The sequence below is a fragment of the Rhinopithecus bieti genome, unplaced genomic scaffold, assembly GCF_001698545.2.
Source record: "Rhinopithecus bieti isolate Rb0 unplaced genomic scaffold, ASM169854v2 scaffold_40907, whole genome shotgun sequence".
Classification (NCBI taxonomy): domain Eukaryota; kingdom Metazoa; phylum Chordata; class Mammalia; order Primates; family Cercopithecidae; genus Rhinopithecus; species Rhinopithecus bieti.
The window spans coordinates 22909-46213 of record NW_016816681.1 but is presented as its reverse complement, the minus strand read 5'-3'; the positions used below and the strand labels follow the sequence as shown (position 1 = coordinate 46213).

The 23305-nt window shown below is 37.9% G+C and overlaps 1 protein-coding gene across 1 annotated transcript in view; it reads left to right on the top strand.

The window, feature by feature from the left end:
- The window catches only part of LOC108517240 (neuronal tyrosine-phosphorylated phosphoinositide-3-kinase adapter 2), a gene marked incomplete at its 3' end in the record, with an annotated part of 112665 nt that extends 95113 nt beyond the window's left edge, over positions 1-17552 (top strand). The window contains exon 3 of the mRNA XM_017855041.1: positions 17251-17552. Coding sequence (XP_017710530.1) covers positions 17251-17552 — 302 coding nt within the window. The remainder of the gene's footprint in view (positions 1-17250) is intronic.
- Between the last annotated feature and the right edge of the window lie 5753 nt (positions 17553-23305).

The following is a 23305-nucleotide window of genomic DNA, read 5'->3' as shown; positions in this document are numbered from 1 at the left end:
ATTGTGGCCCTGAGTGTGGTGGCTATGACAGGAAAAAAAAAAAGATATAATATCTTTGGGGAGAAGATTTCAAGAAAGTGTGTGGCCAGGGAATGTGTATATATTTAACACTGTGTCTCATGCATTCCGAAATTAGCCTACAACTTACATTTTTTATCCTCCTTTTTTTAAACTAAATGGGTTGCAATGAAAATATCTTTTGGTGATTCCTACCCTGATCCAAATCCTGTATTTTCCAAGGTTTGCAAACTCTTTAAGAAAAAACTGAAACAGATGGCCACAAATGAGTTATAAATGGAAAAAACAAAAACAAAAACAATAAAGCCCCACAGAAAACCTTTGCCAAAGAATCATTAAGTTAATTGTCCTCAAGTTGAACCAGGCTTCAGTAAATAAGAAATTATTTTCAATAAGGAAGCTGTGAAGTTAAATTTCCCTGGTCCCCTTCCATGTGTACAGGAGGGTTTTATTTTAATAGGGTAGATCTTAAATTTAAATGTACTCTCAGTTAAACTGTAAACCCTGAGGGGTGTATATCTTTATTGTATAGCACTGGCTCATTGTGCTGTGTTGTGTGCAACAAATAATAGATGATAAATACTATAATGAGGCCAACTAAGATATTGCATCTATTGTAATGGAGAATTGTTGTTTTATTTTTAGATACATTGTGAGCATTAAAACTGCTGCTAATATGTTGTGATAATAGCTTTTAATTTGTTATGAATAAAGATGTGTAGGAGAAGATGAGGTTTGATCAAAGGCAAAGTTTAACACTGGACCCTGACACCCGTTAGGACTACAGCATAAAGTGGATACTCCAAGTGCTTTCATTGACACAGAGCATTAAATTCAATTATTTTGTCTGAAGAAAACCAATCAGGGAAAGCGCAATGTTCCCGGAAAGCTATTCTAGAAAAACAGGGAGACAGGCTCCTGGACTCTGCATGGGCAATTTTGCCATCTATATTTCAATCTATCATATTATTACATTTGGGTACATTAAGCAGATCTGCAACCTGTTGTGCATAGAGACAGCACACTGGGCACTCCATTTAGAGTAACTAATGCATCCATGCATGAGTATTTGGCTCTTAAGTATTGTCTCTAGTGATTCACATTTACATGTCACTCTGATTACATGGATGAGGGCTGAAAGCTGGGTTTTTAGAACTCTAAGGCATGACTTTTTTAATGGACTTCAAAAATGCCAGAGAGGATGCTTCTCAGCTGTATCAGTTTGCCAAGGTAGTGTGTTCAATAGAAATGTTTGTAAAATGCTATTTGTTGTTAAAATAGGAAAAACTTCATGAATAAAACTTGACCTAGATTTATGTTTGCATTTTAATCCCACAAATATCCTGAGGGATCGTGGGGTAAGGTATTACTATCTCATTGGATAAACAAATGAATCTATTTGGAAATGAATTCTCTAGTGGTCACACAATGATTTAGGAGCAGTGTTGGAAATGAAATTTTCTGTCTGGAAACAATGTACGTGTACATGCATATGTGTGTGTGATCCACAGTGTCTTTTTCTATAGACACACAGATGATAGAATTTTTTCACTTCCTGGAAAATGTATGGCTTGACTATTCAATTAGAGATACTGAGCTCAGTTCCCTTTAGAGGTTGGAAATTTCTGGATGACGTAACTTACTTATTATCTGTATTTTACTTTATCTCTTCACTTCTGTTCAAGCCAAGTCTCTATTTTAAAAAGCTTTTGGTCTTCTAGATTTATTCTATTGAAGCAAAACTTCTGTAACTCTTTAATATATGCCTGGAAATAATATAATTAACTATGTATTCCTTTTAATGTAGGTCTAAAATAATTTAAATCCATAAATATTTACATGCTAATTTTTACACTCAAAGAAGTATACTAGATGCCATGGGAGATAAAGAATCATGCACATTTTGATTTTATCTTCAAAATTGTATAATGTTAAGATTGTGTATAATAGCTGTAATATAAGGCAAATAGTGACAATAAAAACGGAAGTTCACTAAACAAGAGAGAGGGTATTGATGAAAGTTTAAGAAAGAAGTGACATTGGTTTAGGCCCTGAATAACTTGAGATTTTTTTTTTTCAAATGGAGATGTAGTTTGAAGGGGAAAAGACCCCAGGGAAGTGTAGGGAAGAAGAATTATGTGAGTGGATATGACAAGATAAGAAAGAAGGCTGAGCCAGATTAAGCAGAGCTTAAATTCCTTACAGAGGAACTGGACTCTTATTTTGGGTAATCCCGAAGACTTTAAAGAGGAGGATTGATGTGATCCCGTTTCTTTTTTAGGACTTTTTTTTTTAGGTCAATGAATGCATTATTGCTGGGGAAAACTGAGACAAATAATCCAAGTAAGTATATAATTTAGTAGCTGGGACCAAAAGTTCATAAAAAGTCTTGCAGATGGTTTGGAAAATAGGGAATAGCTGTGAAATCTAGGTAGAAGAGGAAGAATTTGTTGACCATTTGAGTGTGTGTATATACAGGAAGTATATAGGTGCCAAATTTCTTGGAAGCATTTGATCTCTGTGACTGAGAGAATGATGCTTTGAAGACAAAGTTTCAATAGAGGGAAAAGCAAGATGGCGATGACATTGGTTTGGAACATGCTAATCCTGAGTGTCAAAGGAACACCCATTTGGAAATGTGCAGTATTTTGTTGGGAGGGCAAATAGATGTCTCAGAATGCAGGTAACCATGGAATATTAGATTTGAAAATCACGTGGACAGGATAGCATTGAAGTCTTAAAAATTGGTATTTGTCAAAGACAAGCACAGAAAAATCAGAAAAGGGGAACAGAACTTTTACCTACACTGAAAGAGGAAGGGCAAGAAGAGAAGTCAGTGGAAATACCAAGTAGGAAAAATTGGAAAGATACAAAAGCAGGATGGGCCAGTATTCAGGAAGCCAAGGAAATAGGACATTCCAGAAAGAAGCTGCAGTCTAGAAGACATAAAATGGCTCTAAAGGTGTTGAGAAGAACCTAGAGAAAAATGAAGAAAACTTTCTAGTTTATGCCATTAGCAAGGAAAAGGTAACTTTTTTTTTGTTGTTGTTGAGACTGAGTCTTGCTCTGTCCCTCAGGCTGGAGTGCAGTGGTGCCATCCGCTCACTTGTAAACTCCGCCTCCCGTATTCATGCCATTCTCCTGTCTCAGACTCCCTAGTAACTGGGACTACAGGCACACGCCACCATGCCTGGCTAATGTTTTTTTGTATTTTTAGTAGAGATGGGGTTTCACAGTGTTAGCCAGGATGGTCTCGATCTCCTGACCTTGTGATCTGCCTGTCTCAGCCTCCCAGAGTGCTGGGTTACAGGCATGAGCCACCGCTTTAAGAAAACCATTTCGGTGGACTCTTTGGTGGTAGAAGCCAGAGTACAATAGATACACATGACTTAAGAACAGTGATAAGGTAAGAACCCCTTTTGAGACTTTGCCATCTTGTTCAAAGGTGCACCCCTGGCAGCAAACAATGTATTGGGCACAAAAGAGATGATCAATAGATGTTTGTGAGTTAAAGATGAATGAATGATTTAATGAATGAGAGAGAAGAAAAAAAGCAGAAGAGAAGGAGAAAGGGAGGGAGAGAGAGAAATAGAGAAAGAATTAGCTAAGTATTGCTAAAGAAAGCAGTCTGAAATGTTTAGGATTGCTGATGAGAATAATCAAGAATATACTATAGAGAATAAAGTGAAAGAATAATATATGTAGAAAAATTGTTAAGAGAGATTGAGTCAGCATACCAGAGGAAAAAATATAGTTAATAATGTAGAGAAGTTGAAAGATGGAGAGGAGAAAGACCTAGGGACCTCTCATTGGAGAGCAACAATCATTTTAGTGAAATAGACCTTGAGGTGTTATTCTGAGGGACTAGGCTCAGATTTGTCAAAGCCAAGGTTTCCTAAAGCTTGCAGTCATTATGAAGTGTGTATTATGTAACTGCAGAATTATCTTAATTCTTAAGAAGGGTAAGTTTAAGTTGTGTTCATTATTTAGAAAGACATTGAATTATTTTTGGATTGATATGAAAGATGAAACTGGTTTATTTTCTTCCTTGATAGTTCATTTTCACAATGATTCTGTAAATACATGGCTAGGATTTCCATATCTGTCTGAGGTGTGTTCTTCTCTTTCCTCTCCATGACTCTGTTTTAAACTGCAAAATATTTGAGAACTTAGCAGAATATTTTGCAAGAAGCATTTCACTGTGCTCAAACATTTTCAATTTCCAGGTACTTTCTATAAAGTCTTTTAGATCTCATTTTGTTCAAGAAATTTAGAGCATTATTTCAATAAATCTTAAGACACTATTATCAGAAGAAGCACATATTACAAATGTTTGGGAAGGGAGAATGCTGTAGGTTTAAGACAGAGCTGACATGAAAGGTTTTTTATCTCAGTCTTCTGATTTTGTTTGACAAATCATACCATCTCTCTGCTAGAAGGTCAATGAATAGATGGCAATATACCTGGGAGCTACAGGTTTCAAGAAAACTCATTTTTCTGGTGTGAAATTTCATGCCAGAAATAGTTTGGGGTCATACTAATCCCTTTCTTCCAATATTATGGAGAATAGAGATTTTGCAAAATGGGGTACATGTTTTGGTAGCTTTGCACCCTAAAACAGTAGTAAAAAAGGAAGCATTCAAGGGTGATGTCAGTATCTAATACTGTATCATAGATGATGGTCTGGGCTGGGAAAGTAACTAGCTGCCTTGTTACTGATAGGACACTTTTCAGAAAAGAAAACATACTGAAATTATACTAAAGCGTATGGTATCTGCCACTTCTTTGAGTTGTTTGGCTCTTTCTCGAATCCAGGGCATGACTTTACAGTTCTCACTAATAGGAACATGTGTTCTCCCTTTAGATCCAACTTCAAACTGGCTTAAGGTTTGAGAGTATACATAACTGATCTCATAAGCATAGTCTAGTCTCTAGATCATAAGTCTGTGGACAAACAAGAGAGTAGCCTCTTGACTCTGGAATTCAAAATGCCATTGGTGTCAATTAAGATGTTTAAAAGTTTAAGGAGAATGGTATCTAATCCAGGGATTTGTTAAATAATGATTAATTTAGAGGCTTCTACTGTGTTATCTCAGGCAAGTAAATAATGTATAAAACAATATGAGACAGAGATATTGGTAGCCTCCACTTTGAGGTGAAGATAAAAAAACTAAACGAATTAATGTGCCTGGGGTCACAGAGCTAGTTTGTAATAGAGCTAGAATTGTATGTTCAATTTTTCAAGTTGGCCATTGGGATATCTGAAAACAGCATTCCATCATATATATTTTTGTTTCAACAGTGAAAGCAATTATCAGCGAATCATACCTAAGCCTCATAGTATCATTGTAATTTTTCTTTCCAATGATAGTTTGAAAATACCTATCCCAAAATAATTCAAAAACAAAAGTTTCTGAAACTACCTAGCGGTTTTTAATGGGTCACATTCTCTCTCTCTCTCTCTCTCTCTCTCTCTCTCTCTCTCTCTCTCTCTCTCTCTCTCTCTCCCCCCCCCCCCCCCCTCCCTCTCTCGCTCCCTCTCTCCCTCTCTCTCTCTCTCTCTCCCTCTCTCCCTCTCCCTCTCTCCCACTATTCCTACCCACTTTCCACTTGCTACAAACAATGCATAGTCTGTGGTCTCAAGGAGCTCGCAGACCAGTGGAGCAGATCTACTCAGAGAACACACCTAAAGGGTGTGATAAAGGAGGTGCTATTACATGGAGGAGCGTAGAGTCCTATAGCAATGTTAAGGCAGGAACATGTTCCATTAGAGAATTCTTGAGGTCAGAAAGGGAACATGTTGCAGATGAGAACTGGCATAGAATCCAGACCTTAAAAGACCATGAATATAACTTAAAAGTTTGGATTTTTAGTCCAAAGAAATGGAAGAGCTATCAAAGGGTTTTAATTTAGAGAGTGACATGAGCAAATCTGCATTTAGAAGGATAAATCTGGCAGCACTGTAGAGAAAGATCAGCTAAGAGGCAATTGCATTAATTTAGCCAAGAAGTGATGAGCACCTAAACCAAAGCAGAGCAGTAGAGATGGAGAGAAGGGGATTAAGCTGATCTCTGCATTCAAATTACTGGTTCCAACAGGGACAAAAATTAAGAGTGTATGAGTACTCACAAACTTTTCCTTTCTCCATCATAAATTGAGAAAATGGCCACTGAAGAAGGAAATAGAGAAGAATGTCATTAAATAATGGTATCATCCATCCTGTAGCTTAAGAAACCTGTGTGTTATTCTTGAACTATTCCCAAATATATACATATACATTCATTTATTTAATTGATACTTATTGGTTGCTCCTTTGGGCCAAACACTGTTCCAGCCATTGGAAATACAAGACAGACAAGGTCCAATTAAGATTTGTCCAAATATACCCATAATTTTTCAATTTCTCTAGATCCCCACCGCCTGCTCACAAATCCCTGTCTTCCCCACTTCTCTCTTCATCTGATGAAGTCTTACTCATGATCTGCATCAGCTGAAAAGCCACTTCCTCCCATGGGGCTTCCCAGCCCTTCGGTGGTTGTTAGGGCCCCGGGACTTGTTCTTCCATTGTACCTGCCTTGTACTTCCTCTGAGAGAACATCTGATCACAAGGTGTTGAAATCATAGGGGTTCAAGAGCCTGTGATTTTCTGAGGACCCTGAGCACTCTGCTCTGTTCACTGCCTGACAAACTGTAGACACCTGGATATTCTGTAAATAAATAGTGAGTAAATAAATGCCTCAAGACAGAGTTGTTTTGTCCTCCTTAAAAATTACACCTTTAGAAAGCTAAACCAGTTATTATACTTTAAACTGACATTAAGTTAACGCCTTCTGCTTGGGAAGTTCAAGGCCATTATATGTTATTCTATAGTTCTAGTTTCTACTTCTAGGTTGAAAAAAATGAGCCACATATGGTTAGCTAAACTCATTTCTAAAAACTTGGCATGTTCTCAAACCATATTCAAAGCTTATGTCAGTTTTGAAGACACAAATAAAATATATTTTCCAGAACTTCTCCTCCTCTGGTTGAATTTTTGGAAAAGATCTCCCACGATGTGGACTTCTGTAAACTGTATTTTAGTTCAATCTGAATATTATAATTTATTTTCCATATACCCTCTTTTCTTTAGGCCATGACACTTCAAGGAGTAGAAGAATCTTATGTATAGAAATGAGGGATGTTTTAATTTTAGATTCCAAAGTACCGTAGATAATAACATATGTTAATCTTAAAAGCACTTGTCATGTTTTAAGTAAAAATAAGTCTCTTAAAGATGTTCCATAGAATTTGTTCTGGCTTTAATAAGCATTATATTTCTGTCCTGCCTCTTTATAAGCTCAGAACTGAAGAAAAGGAACTTTGATAGAGGTTAAAAAAAATCTCTCTACTTCCTTCTGTGACCTCCTTACTTTGTTATAATTAAGCATCACATTAATGGGCAGCAATATTAACCTCAAACTCTTGGCAATAGCACTTTGTGATAAATAAGTTGTGTGCTTGTTTTTCAAGCATAACTCCCTAGCCATGATTACCCTAAGCTCCAACATTCATAAAAATCTTAAATTATCATGGCATTTGATAGAGATAACCATAAAATCCATTCAATAGATTTAAGCAACTCTATAATTATGTCCAGCTGATAATTATGGCTTTTTTTTCCTTGACTTTTTCCTCTTTATTTGCTATCTGGATTTGGAAGTATATTGTATGACAATACTGTCGAAGCCCTCTTACAAAAATAAACAAAGTGTATTTATATGATTAGCGTATGTTTTCCCTCGTGGTGCTCTAGGGTGGACACTTATTAAAAACGCCTATTTGATGACTGGGAACGGAAAGATAAAAATTGATACAGAGTTAGATAAGTCAGGAAGGAAGAGGAGGTAAATTAATATTTGTCCAGGCTCCTGTCATAGTACACTCAGGCTGCTAGGGTAAATACCACAGACATTTATTTCACACAGTTCTGGAAGCTGGAAAGTCCAAGATCGAGCTGATGGCAGATTCAGTGTCTGGTGAGGTCCTGCTCCCTGGTTCATTGACGGCTGTTTTCTCTGTGTCCTCACACCATAGAAGGGGTAAGAGAACTCTCTGGGGTCTCTTTAATGAGGACCTTAATTTCAGTCAAGAGGGTTTTGCCCCCAAGACCTAATCACGTTCCAAAGTCTCCATCTGCAAATACCATCACACTGGGGATTAGGTTTCGACACATACATTTGGGGTGGGGGAAGCAGGGAGCATAAATGTTCAGTCTATAGCACGTGTACTTATATCAGCTACCTTGATAGGTTATTTTAAAGTGTTTTATCTCATTTGACTTTATAACAACCCTGGAAAGTGTTTCTTTATAAAGATAAGCATAATTGAAGTTCATAAACTATGTCTTCTAACTATAATTGGATAGCTAGTAAATAAGTTGGTTAGTTACATATCTCAAATTCTAAAATACTGAATTTTGGCAGAGGTGAAATCTCCTACCAAGGAGAAAGAACGTATTTGATGTTTAAAATATATCATTTTAGGCCAGGCACAGTGGCTCATGCCTGTAATCCCAGCACTGGGGAGGCCGAGGCAGGCAGATCATGAGGTCAGGAGTTCGAGACCAGCCTGGCCAACATGGTGAAACCCCATCTCTACTAAAAATACAAAAAATAGCTGGGTATAGTGGTGTGAGCCTGTAATCCCAGCTACTTGGGAGGCTGAGGCAGGAGAACTGCTTGAACCTGAGAGGTGGAAGTTGCAGTGAGCCGAGATGCGCCACTACACTCCAGCCTGGGTGACACAGCAAGACTCTGTCTCGGTGGGGGAGGGGGTGAGAAATCATCATCATCATCTTAAAATATAATATCTGAAACTAATAGAAACTGAGTCCTTTCTCTTCAGGACAGTTTTATTTTTTTTTTCTTGTTTTACTATGTTTTCTGTAACAGTTCATCACAGCAGTTAATAAAAGATGTGTAAAATCCCATTTTTAACACTTGACCTTCATATCCAAGAAGTATCAATAAACAGCCAGACACAGGAAATTAATGTCTGAAAAAAACTAGAAGAGTTAAAATATTAGGTGCATAAAAGTAGAAAATAGATATCATTGAGGATATGAAGTGGTGAAAATGAGTGTTTGAGCCTAAGGCAAAAAATCCACAAATTATGGTTTTGAATGAGCATGTGTGGCTCAGGGAAAACATTAAGGGCAATGGTGAGTGAACAATTTGGAAGAAAATATGAACACAGTTTAATTTTACTGAAGCCAAGTTTTCATATCCAAGTATACTGCCTGATTTAAAAACTAGATATAGGGAAAATATGTAAAGCAGTTAATTATTTTTATTCATAGTGTTAAATAGGAAGGATTTCTTCAAATAATAAAGTGGGATGCATTTGTTTGCCATGTTGTATCATCCTCGGTCTATCCCTGACACCAGTTACATTTTCTCATAAAAGTTAGCCAATAGCATTTATTTAGTAACTACTGTCTGCAGATTATTACATTGGTTCATTTAGGACTTTTCCCAATATATCTGTCAGGAAACCCAAATATAAATGGCTTCCACAAAATGGAATTTAGTAATTGACATACCTCAACAGTTCTGGGATTATTCTAGCTGCAGACATAGTTATAGCCAGGTCTTCTTCAAGGCCTGAAGACCTGGTCCCACTTACCTTCCTTCACAATGGGAAAAAGGATGAAGCAGGTCCAGATTTCTGGCCAGTGCAGCTTCATGCATGCCCTGGGTTCAATCTGATTGGACCACCTTGAGGCATTTGCCAGTTCCTAAAATAGTCACCGTGGCCAGGGTGATCCAACATTTGTGTGGCTGAGACTGAGCAATATGGTGGACCGAGAAGAAAAAAAAAAAGCTTCCCTACAGAAATTTCCATTGCAAAGATAAGGGAGAATGCATCCCTGGGAAGCAAAAGTGAAATACGTCCACAAATTTTTTTAAACTAATCCTTCTATTAGGCTATCTTCAAAGTGGACTTACTTCCATTATTCATTTTTCCTTCATAAAACAAATGTGTGCTAGTGACTAGTGTGGTGAGCAAGGAGACAGAATGTCTGCTCTCATGAATCTGGGGGTAAGTGAATGTGACCAGCCATTTGTACTCAAGGCCAATGGGGCTGTGGAGAGTGTGTGAACACGATGAATTGTATGACAAGTTCCATCTGCCAAAAATCAAAGCAGATGAAACTAATTATGCCTCTCTCAAGTCTGACATTGAGTTGAGGTGTATTCCTTGTCAGATAGGAAGAGGTGTTACTCGTGGCTCTTTCAATGGCCAATTTCCATGAACATAGCTCATCCTAGCTGGTACTGATACCTAGAAAAGGCCATTATACTGGAGCAGGGATCCTTCTGGTAGGATGGGCCAGGGGGACGTTCAGTGGGCAGAACTAGGTGAGCATTTGGCTTTGAGCATCTAAAGAAAAGGCAACAGGGAGGCAGCATCAAATATAAACTTTTTAAGTCATACTTTTAAGGAAGAAAGTGTAACTATTAGTTTCTTTCTACTCATTCATAGTGAAATGCCCACATGAAAGATTCCAAGAGTTCACAGGTAACAGTGGCCCACCTGCCCACAGGCAAATCTCATCCTCTTCTTTACAGCTGTAACTGCCACCATTTCGCTTTCAGATGTTCCCCCACTTAATTTATGGTTGAATGCGCCCTTTCCCTAATACTAGATAAATACATCTTTTTGAAAATGTAACAGAAAAAAATCCTAAATGGTTTGCAAAGTTTGCAAAGGTAGAAATATACTGGAGTATGAATCAGTTTCAGAGATAGGTTTTTGAGCTCAGCTCCAAAGTATCACTACAGAAAAGAACTATTCAAGCAAGCAAACTCCTAGGCAACCCTTCAGTTTGTATCTCAAGTTTCTAGATGTGCATAAAAGAGGATCAATGTCTTTATCTACTTATCTATCCATCATTATCTAGCTCTCAATCTACATCATTGTCATCATCATTATCTATCTGGAGTGGGATTATGTTTTTCCCAGTGCTTGGCAAAGAAAATTCTATTACAAAATATTGACAAGTTTGCCTCAAAATTGCATGCAGAAACAACACCCCTGTCACTTTTGAAGATGACGTCTCACCTCAGCAGCTCACCTTTCTCATGGATTTTGTTTATCTTCGGAAGGAAGCAGTTCTCATAAGGGAACACACAACATTAATGCAGATGGATTTCAAGAGACAACAAGACAAGGAACAAACCATGTTGATTAGCATTGTCAGAGAAATTTTGAAGTGCTTGTTTTGTACCTTTATCAGTCCTGATCAGCAGGTGCTTTGAAAAACTGATGCAAGTATTTAAGAAAGTTAATAACGTGAGGGGTACAGTTGCCTAGATTATCTTGATACCTTGAGTTAAATGTAGGGTTTTATTTTGACTTTCTTTGTGTGAAGTTTTCTGAGGTTACATGGTACCATATGGCATGCTTTACAGGCATGGCCTTATAATGCAAATGATTATCCTATAAGCAAAATTCAGTAAGAAAAGACTTAAATAAATGTAGGAATTTTAAGGCTAAAATTATTGACTGCATTTTATATATCACACTGCTAAGTGCTTCATATGCAGTATATCAGATAAATTTGATACCAGTTTGATGGGGCCAATGCCACTATTAAACAGCTAAGGAAATGGCCCCAGGGGTTCAGTAACTAATGTTATATGGCTGCTAAATAATGGCTCTGGGATAGTCTATAACTCCATGATTCCAGTGCACAAATATCCAGGCCTCTCTACTAGCCATTAACTTGTTTGGTGGAGATATTTACAAATATTGCATCAATTACTTCTGGAAAAATAACCCTCCTTGATTTAGATATTTTACACTTTGTGTTTTGTAATGGAATAACCAACACACAAGTAGATCTCACAACATTGCCTTCATTATATGAGAAAAAGCATACTTGTTTAAATTCAGGATTATGAAACTTGTTTTTATTTTTATAACATGAGATGTGTCAGGCTTAATCTATCTTGAGTGTTGGAGTCTTATTGCAACAAGACTTTCTTTAGCCCACATAACTTTCACTTCCAGCCAAATATTCCTATAGTGCATTTAGCTTCTAAATCCTCAAGCCTCATTTAAATGCTCAGTCTGAAGCAGGAGAATGACCTATTTTTACAGGCATTCCTTATTTCTGGGGTCTTCCATTTGTCGTGATGCCTTCTCTCTTTCCCTGCTTCTTTGGTTTCTGAATGCCAGAGGTTGTATAAGTGTTCCCAAGTATGTCAGTTCAGGTCTCCCAGGAAGCAGACACCATGATAGAGTTAGAAGTCTGGGAGGTTTGTTGGGAAGAATGCCTGTGAGAGATAAAGAAGGAGGAAGCAGGAAGAGGCAGGACAATCCTCAGATCACAATGCAGGTCTAGCACCTGTAAAAGGAGAGAGGGAGGAAAAGCAATTGAATAAGAAGATCATCAGACTGTGGTATAGTGATGGGAAGGAAGGTCTTGACCAGTGCAATAGGGAAAGCCAGCCATAAAGGTTGCCTGAATCTGGGAAGAAGTAACCAGGTGTAATACCTCATTGTGCTCATCCGTTGTCTAGGAGCTGCTCATGGGCAACATAGCCTCAACAAAAATGCTGCACCAGATTTGGAAGATGGCCGCTGGCGGCTGTCAGCTGACTGCTGTCCTCAAAGAAGGTCCTCTCTTGAGGGATTTCTGAGTCACACACCTCCACAGCTGCCACAGTTCACTCCCTAGACTCAGCTGATGTCCTTCTCCTGCAGGCTTGGGAAACAGTTCTCTCCTGGCTCCCTTCTGGCTCTTCCTGAGGGGAAACTTGGAAGGGTGCAGTTAGGGAGATAAACTATAGTCCTCATCACTGCAGTTTGTATGGGAGCTACGACTGGTTCTCATCATCTCCCTCCTCCGTCATTCATCCGAAATTCAGTGCACCTTCAGGAAGCACTTCCACTTGTCTCAATGGCTTACTTGGTGGAGAGACTAATCTCTCTTTCATGAGAAGTTGGAGCCCCTGGTAACCATAACCTTTCTGGGCCAGGGTTGCTGCATGTGACCTTTCAAAGTCACATTTGGGCAAGACAGTACCAAGAGGCACCCAAGTGGATTACCTTGGTTTCACACATACTTCTCTTTGCCCCATTGCATAAAAGCAGCCTTACCTCCTGCTGACCAGGATCAAGGATCTCTTCCACAATGGCAATGACTCTTCTGTTTTGTTTGTTTGTTTTAGAGCTAGGCTTTTGCTCTGTCACCCAGGCTGGAATGGTGCAGTGGTATGATCATAGCCCACTGCAGCCCTGAACTCCTGAGCTCAAGCAAACCTCCCACCTCAGTCTCCAGAGTGTCTGGGAAACAGGTGCACACCACCATGACCAGCTTCTTCTTGCCTGCTACCCACTACACAAGGGGTGTTCAAATTGCCCAAGGGGCAGCTCTAAGTTGTTGTTCAATAGGACCCTTGCTGTATCTTCTAAAAAGAGTGTGCCCTCTTTGGGGACCTGGACCTTTTAACTCTGTGTAGAGTCCAGAGTTATAGGGATTGGAAACATAAAGTACTCAATGGATCATTGTTGTCTTGTCAGCTAACTTCATTCCTCATGGCAAGTGCTCTCTTAAGAGATCTCAGTTGCATACCATCACAGCTGCCAGGTATTTGATCTCCTACCTGTACAAGGAATATGCATCCCCATGTGTTGCCATATGACTTGCAGTACTTTCTTATTGGAGGAGAATATGTGCCCAGGCCACTGACCTCAAGCTTGACCATAAGACTGGTTTTAGTCAGTGGAGAGTGATGGGAAGATTATAAGCCACATCTGAGCAGAAGCCAGGAGAGACATTGCATAAGTTAGTTGGTGTTTTTCCCTCTCTGCCAGGAGAGAAAGTCCCAGTGGGGCTACATCCTGGGATGAAGAAGGTACGTGAAACAGAGTCATAGTTGATGTGCATTCATACAAGCAAGAAACAAACCTATGTCATTAAAAAACATTAGGGACTGGGGATTGTTTGTTACTGCAGGATAACCTAATAAGATTTGGCTAATAGGTTGTATGTTTTCTCATTTGTGATATTTTGCCTAGTATTTGCCTCTTCCTGATTGCCTCTAATTGATGTATCTACTCATTAATAGCCCTAACTATTGTTCTTAATATTTCTGGGGGGTTCTGGATTAGCTACATCTGAAACATCTGGATATAGTTTTAAAAACACAAACTCATCTTCTACACCTACAGAGATTCTGATTCAACAGGTATGATTCAATCATTGCCCTTCATATAGTGTCTGGGAATCTGTATATTTAAAAAACTCCACAGGTTCCTAGCAAATTCAGAAACTACTTGTATGCTGCATTTCACAATCTTCAATTTGCTTTGGACTAGTAATCTTTTCGGGTCTCTTGAACGTAGATGTGCCATCACCTTTACTGTTTGTCCCTAGCCTTGACTTGAACAACGGTCTTTGCATCCAAATTAGTTATTGTCCTATTTCTTCATCTTGCATTTACAGTCTGGTCAAACTAAACTTGCAGTGGTACCTGCTAGTGCATTGAATTTCTTTTGAAAGAAATGTTAATGTGTGTGTGTGTGTGTGTGTGTGTGTGTGTGTAAAAGGCATATATGAACCAAAGCAGATAGAGTTAGATTAAGTAGTTGTGTGCTGTTAAAAAAGATAATTCTGAAATGAAGCAGCAGAGTAAATTATCAGTCTGGGAAAAGGTTCAGGCTCCATTTAGGTCAAAAGTAACTGAGAAATTGCTGATACAATTATTTTTAGTAATTCTCATAAATGCCCATGTGCATTAACACATGCATAAATTTCCCCAGGTGGCTGTGTTACCAGAAATGGGATGACTGGCTAAATAAATCCTTAAAGCACCTTTTGTGCAATGATGCAACAGAAATGAGCAAAAGACATTAGGATGAAAAATAATTGAAAGCAAAGTTAGATTACATCAAGTATATCATCTATGAGAAAGATCAAAGTCACATCATCATAAACTGAAGATAGACCTTCCTATACCAAGACTGCCCCTCACATCCACTACCCCATCCTTTCTCAAATTCTTCATTTTTCACAAACCACTCTGTTTGGATAAGCTTCTAATGTATGTCTTAATTGCCATTCTTTAAAACACACACACACACACACATACACACACACAGAGAGAGTGAGAGAGAGAGAGAGAGAGAGAATAAAACACACAAAAACACTGCACTGACTTAGGATACTTTCGGCTATGATGTGAACACTGCCCCTTAGCTGTCACTTGGACTCCATTCATGCTTCTGGATACTGTTGATTTTTAGTGCACTGAAATTCCAGCCACTTTTATTGCAAAGATAGTACTCCGTGCTTAGTGTCTGAATATCATTGAAAATAGAAAAAAATACATATAAAATATTTTGGGTTGAGAGGCAAGTTATCATTGGTATTAAAGGCCAGAATCAAAAATCTAATGTTCTCGTTAAATTCTTCCTGGCTATATCCCTAAAGGACATGTAATTGTCATAAGTCCCCAGTTGAAGAAGGGAAAGAAAATCTCATTTCTCATTATTGTTCCTAATGGAATGTTAAAATTATAACAAACATTGTAATGATATGAAAGATATAAAATTCCATCATATTATGAAGGCAGAGCCAGCCAAAATTAGTTTTAGTAAACGAAGATCTAAATAAACTTACATGTCTGGAAAGGTAGACTCAACAAGCTTCCAAACTTCATATACTCAGAGGTACTTCTTACCATTCAAACATATCTAAGAAAATCAGTCATGTATTTTGTAATGATGTTTTAAAACATTGTATTTACTCTTGGTGAATAACTTCATAGATAAAAGAAACTCTAGAAAAATCTTCCTTTTAAAAGTTTACATTCACATTTGTGTCCCTTCTCTGCATAAAGGAGTCATTATTACTTAATAGCATAGACAGAGACCCAAGAGTCATTTCCTAAATAATTGCTTGAATTTCAAAATTAGAGGTGATTTCTTATATTTTAACATTTTTGTCCAAACTTTCCAGTGTGAAACTTAACCTTAAATTTGGAAACTTTGCATACCCTGAGTATTTATGAAGTGCTTAGAATAATCTCAGGATCAAATGATACTTAAACTAGGCCTCTTTACTCAATGTTGCTGTTTCATTCTGTGTCTGATTTCTTAGAACTGTTTCTAATGTAACTGAAGATTCTGGAGGACTGAGAGTGGTTGACAAAAAAGTGGTTGACCTTCACCAATTTAAGCAAATATTTTCTCGTCCCTCCCTCCTTTCTCCCTCCCTCTCTGCCTCTCTTCCTTTCTTCTTCCCTTCTTTTTCCTTCTTTCCTTCTTCCCTTTCCCTCCTTCCTTTCTCTTTTCCTGCCCTCCCCTTTTCTTTCCCTTCCTCTCCTTTGCTTTTTACTTTCTCTCCTCTCTTCTTCTTTTCTTTTCTCTTTTCTTTCCTTCCTTCCCTCTGTCTTTCCTTATCTTTCTTTCATTTTCTCCTTCCTTCCTCTCTCTTCCTTCCTTTTTTCTTTTCTTCTCTTTTCTCTTTCTCTCTCTTTCTCTTTTATTTTTTTCTCCTTCCTTCTTTCACTTTCTTTCACTTTCTTTCTCGTCCTTCCTTCATTTTTTCTTTCTCTTTCTCTCTCTCCTTTCTCTTTCTTTCTTTCTTTCTTTCTTTCTTTCTTTCTTTCTTTCTTTCTTTCTTTTCTTCTTTCTTTCTTTCTTTCTTTCTTTCTTTCTTTCTTTCTTTCTTTCTTTCTTTCTGTCTGTCTGTCTGTCTGTCTTTCTTTCCGTCTTTCTTTCTTTCTTTTGTGTTTGGTAACAGAACATTTATTATTGTTGTTTGTTTCATTTTCTCCAATATGTTAAGCAGATAAAAGCAGGAATAGTTTTGATGAAATGGACAAGAGTCCCAAGTGCTGACCACTAGGACTGAGTCACATGTCAAAAGGAATCTATGAGTCATTGTCGTGGAATTCTTGTTTACGTTTTAAGCCACTGATAAGATTTACCTCAAAGTAAATATAAAGTGATTGAAGATAAGTGTTCTCTGCAGTATTTTTTCTTTCCTTTGGGGAAAACAACATTTAACACAAAAGTTAGAATGCTTTCATGCTACTTGAGTTTGTTTTAAAAGGCAGCCTTTCACCAGACTAAAATGAAGATTTGAAAGTTTCCATATTAGAAATATGCTCACACATGTGCTCTTGTATATCCTGGCTCCTTTTATCTACATGGTTTTTGGTTTGCTTTCTTTTACAGCATAGGTGGAGAAGTAGGGCGAGGCCACGAAGGGAGTTACGTGGGCAAACATTTCCGCATGGGATTCATGACAATGCCTGCTCCTCAGGACAGACTCCCCCATCCTTGCTCCAGCGGCTTTTCTGTGAGATCACAGTCCCTGCACTCAGTTGGGGGTACAGACGATGACAGCAGCTGTGGCTCACGGAGGCAACCACCACCCAAGCCCAAGCGGGACCCCAGCACCAAGCTGAGCACCTCATCAGAGACGGTCGGCAGCACTGCAGCCAGTAAGAGCGGGAAACCCCCTGAGAGGACTGAAGGTAAAACACGCCATGCCCACATCGCCTAGAAATGTTTTTCAGATAGTATGTTCAGTCAGCATGCCCAGGAGCAAGTGCCTTCTTCACTGGGCCACATAATGCTGCCTCTCACCCTGAAGTCCCAGAAAAGAATTGAGGGGAAGGTTATTTATTAGTGTGTTGTCAAATTACCAGAAGAATGTATTTATGATGGTTCAGAAAGGGAAGGCAATATATGAGTTTTTTTCATCCCTTAAAGCTTCAAATTATTCAAAAATTATTCTGCCTAGAAATATATCTAAAAGTTATATTTTCTTATACTATTTATACAATTCAAGGTATTATTTGATTATTAAGGGAACATTTTAATTCAGGAAAATATCAAGAAAAAGCTTATAATCTTATCTTTGAGAAATAATCATTTTAAACATTTTGGTGAATTTCTTTCCAGTGAATATGAATTTATGTATTTATGTGTGTGTGTGCATGCATATTATAATCTTAAACTCTACTTATTATCTCCAGTTTTTACTCTTACCTGCCTGTGTTTTTTCTCAGCTATGAAACATACAAATCAAATATATCCCAGCCTCCTTGCTGGTCTATGAATATAAATTAAGTCACATTAACACCAGGTCTCAACAGCTCTTTAGGCCTTACTGAATTTAGTAGAGTCTCAGCTTCCCTGAGTTACTCCCAAGAATTCCTTGGTGGGAAAGTAGCCTTGCTCTAGTGACTTGCGTCAAGTGCGCCTTGACACAAGCTATCTTAGTCAGTTGGGGCTGCTATAACATAACACCATAGCCTCGGTGTGGCATATAAGCAACAGCAATTTATTTCTCACAGTTCTGGAGGCTGGAAGCCTGAGAGCTCTGTTGGGGCCCTCTTCCTGGTTGTAGACTGCCAACTTCTCCTTGTATCCTCAAAGGGCAGAAAGTCCTCGCTGGCCTCTTCATAGGAGGACACTAATCCCATTCATGAAAGCACTGCTCTCCTTCCCTTTCTATCTCCACATACAATCATTATGGGATTAAGGTTTCAACATTCTAATTTGGGGAGCACAAACATTCAGCTCGTTGCATAGGCACATTCAGATCTTTACATAGCAAATGTGGAAAACACTTCAAGATTCCCAATGCTGCCAGTGACAGTTTGAGAGAGTTCCACCGGGTCCCATAGCTTCTCTTCTGCCCCACTCTCCTTTCTCCACAGCAAGCTTCTCTGAGCCCCTAGGGTACCAAGTGTTATATTTGTCTCAGAGAGCCACATGGTCCTTTCTTCAACTAGGCAGTGTTCATTGTATCATGGGCTCCCTAGTCCCTCATGAAAGCCCCTTGGCCTTCTGGCCTAATCTTTCCACAGATTCTCATAGGTAGTCCATGAGATCAGATGCCTATGAGGTACGTGCTGTCTCTGCCATCATCCTTGTCTCTCCTTTCTCTCTCATTGGTGCCCAGGTGCCTTTAGCCAAAAACAACCAATATCTTCAGTGCATATTGAATAATACCAATAAATGCCTGGAGATGGAGTCAGTCCATAAATTCTACAAAAAAATCTCCTGTGGCTTCAGTTTTTCCTACTATACATATACAAAAAATGCTTTGCATGTAAGTATATGTGGTTAAGACACACATGTGAATAACATGTATGTGTTTGCATATTTGCAAAATTGACATCATAGTGCATAGAGTCTTGTGCTTTGTATTTTCACTTCTTCGATTGTAACCGATTTCCATGGTGTACAACTTGTTAAGAAACAACTTTAACAGAGAAATGTACAGTCAAGTAATTTATTTAATCATTATCTTGTTGAAGAATACTCAGATTGATTCTGTTTTGCAGCTACAATGAATAGTGCTACAATGAACATTCATGTGTGTGTATGTGTATATATAACTGTTATTCCTTTGCCCTCTTAGAGTATTAGACATTTGATTCTTTTTCTCTTGATTCAGAGTTATCAGTAAGTCCTTCAGCTTGTAACACATTGATGCTTTCAGACACAATGTATTAATAGGTGTTTCCTTAGCTCGGTAGTACACTAAAAGGCCCCAGAGGCCTACCTTTTGTAAATTTTAAATGTTGTTCGTAGATTTCCTTGATACATGGTGCTTTTCATTTCTCTTTATTTTCTGTGATTCTCTGTGCAGAAGTCACCATTCTCCTACTTCTACTGCCAGAAAACTACATAATAAATTATGTTAGATTGTTTACAAAAGAAAATTACTGATGTAAGAAAGTGATCTCTGAAAGATGGGGGGCCTGAATGCAGTCAGGAATAACTCAAGTATAAAGGGGAATAAAAGATCCACCCAAAAATAGAAGAGAGATGAGAAGGACAAAGGTAGCCAGTAAGGGATGTGTTATCAATGTCATGTTGGCAGGAACATTTCTGGAAAGAGTGTAAAATACACACCTCAGAAAAGCCCCCATTTAGGGAGGGGGACCTGGGCTACCTAGAGTGAAAGTATGGAGAAAATAATGACTACTGTCCCACAGAAGAAAAATTTGAGTGGCAATTCACTTGTCTTAAAAATAGAAGGGATTCCCATTCATTCGGGATGTTTCATAGCTAGTTCCTGGGGCAGACAGTCTCATAATTCTCTCTCAGATGTCTTCACCATTCAGGGATAGTGGGCTCCCAATGCCTTCTTGTCAAGCAGAAGGCAGCAGCTCAACAAGCTTTATTTCTTCTGAAGACAAAATAGCAGATGCGGTTAAATTGCAGCAGCAAAGACTTGTTAGACTTGGAAAAAATACTTGATAGGTAGTGAGCTCATTAAACACCAACTCCAAATCTAGCATTTCTCCTCAAAAAGGAGCTCTGAGGGTGTTCAGTGGGCTACATAAGTTATCGGGACCCAGTGCAGAAATGGTAGACTTCCACAGAGAACTGATTCTTCATGGGAATTTTACTTTCTCTTCAGAACACTTAATAAAATGGCAATTACAAAAGTAGATATATGCAAATCTCTTCTACCAATTTATGACCTCAATAATAGCATAGAGACAGGGCTCAATTCAGGGATGGGGAAAAAATCTTGAGTCCAAATGCGTGTGTATGTATGTGTATACTCAGAGCCAAAATTATTAATACATAAATATGTAGATTGTTCTTTTATGAACTCTCAGTTCTGTATAATTGTGCTATAACTGGAGTTCATTATAGAGCATATGTTTTCTTTATAATTTTTCTAGCTATCAACAGTATAACAAAGATAAAAAATGACTTTTATAAATCTTAGCCTGTCTTTTCTTTTTACATTAAATGCCAGCAAAATCAAAATATTGATTCAGTGCCATTAGAATGATTGCCATGGTAACCAGCTTCTATTTAAGTAAGGGATTATGACTTCCCTGTGGATAAAAGTAAAAAGAACTGGACTCTACAAAATGGCTTTTCAGAGCAGAAAAATACAAAACGGATGAGCACAAGCAAAAAAAAAAAAAAATCACATACCAAAAAAGTATAATTTTGTGTTTAAAATTGTAACTCTGTTACATTAAAATATATATTACTGTTCTATTTTCAGATTATCTACAACAGTAACACCTTTAAAAATTTATATACTGGTGCGCATAAACTGACAATCAGTATACTGTAAATATTTTAATTACTCCTTTTTATTGCTTCAGTGTGGTTCCTGCTTATTTTGAGGAAAGATTAGATGATATAAAGGGGGTTAAGCAGAAAGAGTGAGAGGCTCTATGAGCTGTGTCTAACGTGTGATCCAACAAAAGGAGGGTGTGCACCCTCATATTGGTCATCCCCATTCCTCAGGTAAACACATAGCCATTCCTTGATAATGTCATTGTTAGAAATGCCGTCTAGTTTGGGCAAAAGAGACGGTACTTAGGACCAACAGGCAAACATTGACTTTAGGCAAGTGATCCAATGGGACTGTTTCTTTACCTTTAAAGTGATTGTGAATAATGGAAAAATTGATCAGATCCTGCACCCCTCACAACCTAGTGAACTAATGCCAATGATTGTGCATGGTACAAAGAAGGTGCCATACAAATATAGCTGAATACTATTGAACCACCACTTCTAATAGGCCCGAATAGCATGACATTTTGGTCTAGTATAGCACATATATTAAAAACAAAGAGGAAAAGAAAAGATATGCACATTCACTTCACATGTTAGAGCCTTAAAAATTTTACACGTGGCTATTGTCAAAATATGAAAGATAAGCACTAGAGAGGATGTGGGGAAAAGACAGCCCTTATACACTATTGATAGACAAAGATAACCATTAAGGAATAGTGAATAGGGCAAAAATCTAAAATAGGACTACCATATGATCCAGCAATCCCACTACTGGGTACATTTCCAAAGGAAACCAGTATGTTGAAGAGACATCTTTACTCTCATGTTTATTGCACAAATCTTCACAACAGCCAAGATATGGAATCAACCTCAGTGCCCATTAACAGATGAAGAGATAAAGAAAATGTCATTTATACACACACACACACACATACACACACATACATACAATAGAATACTATTCAGCTATAAAAAGGAATAAAATCCTGACATTTTTGGCAACATGGATGGGCCTGGAAGACATTATGTAAAATGAAATTATAGCTAAGCACGGAAAGACAGATACCACTTGATCTTACATGTAAAGTGTAAAAAAGTTAATCCTGTGGAAGTAAAGAGTAGCCTGGTGATCACCAGGAGCTAGGGCAGGAGTGTGTGAAAATATTGGTCAAAGGATACAGAATTTCAGTTAGAAGGAATAAATTCAAAACATCTATTGTACATCATGGTGACTATAGTTAATAACAACATATTATATTGAGCATCCTTAAGAGATTTTGAGTTCTCATCACAAAAAAACAGTATGTGAGCTAATATATATATATTAACTAGCTCAATTTAGCCATTCTACGATGTATACATAATTCAAAATAACATATTATACATGGCAAATATATACAATTTTTGTCAATTAAAAATAATAGTCCAGGCATGGTGGCTTACATCTATAATCCTAGCACTTTGGGAGGCCTAGACAAGTGAATTATTTGAGGTCAGGAGTTCAAGACCAGCCTGGCCAACATGGTGAAACCCCATCTGTCTAAAAATACAAAAACTAGCCAGGCATGGGGGCGGGAGCCTGTAATCCCAGTTACTCAGAAGGCTGAGGCAGGAGAATTGCTTGAACCCAGGAGGTGGAGATTGCAGTGAGCTGAGATTGTGCTACTGCAGTCAAGTCTGGGCGACAGAGTGAGACTCTGTATCAAAAATAAATAAAATGAAAATGAACAGGGAAAAGAAGCAAAAAAAATTGCACAATGGTCCAAATAAACAGAAAAATATTCCTCATGTGTAATAATCTTTTAACAATATTATGGCATTAAGAAATATTCCTCAGGCAAAATAACCTTTTAATAATATTGTGACATTAGTATTCCCAAGGCATAATCTTTTAATAATATGGTACTAACATAGTATTTAGTATAAATAATATTTTATTAACCTCTAATTATCTCTACATTTTCAAGTCTTTACAAGAACCAGCTAAGTATCCCTACCTTCCATTTGTTATGAACTCTTCCTCACGTTCTTTTCTTTTTTTTTTTCTTTTTTCTTTTTTTATTATACTTTAAGTTCTAGGGTACATGTGCATAACGTGCAGGTTTGTTACATATGTATACTTGTGCCATGTTGGTGTGCTGCACCCATCAACTCGTCAGCACCCATCAATTCATCATTTATATCATGTATAACTCCCAATGCAATCCCTCCCCCCTCCCCC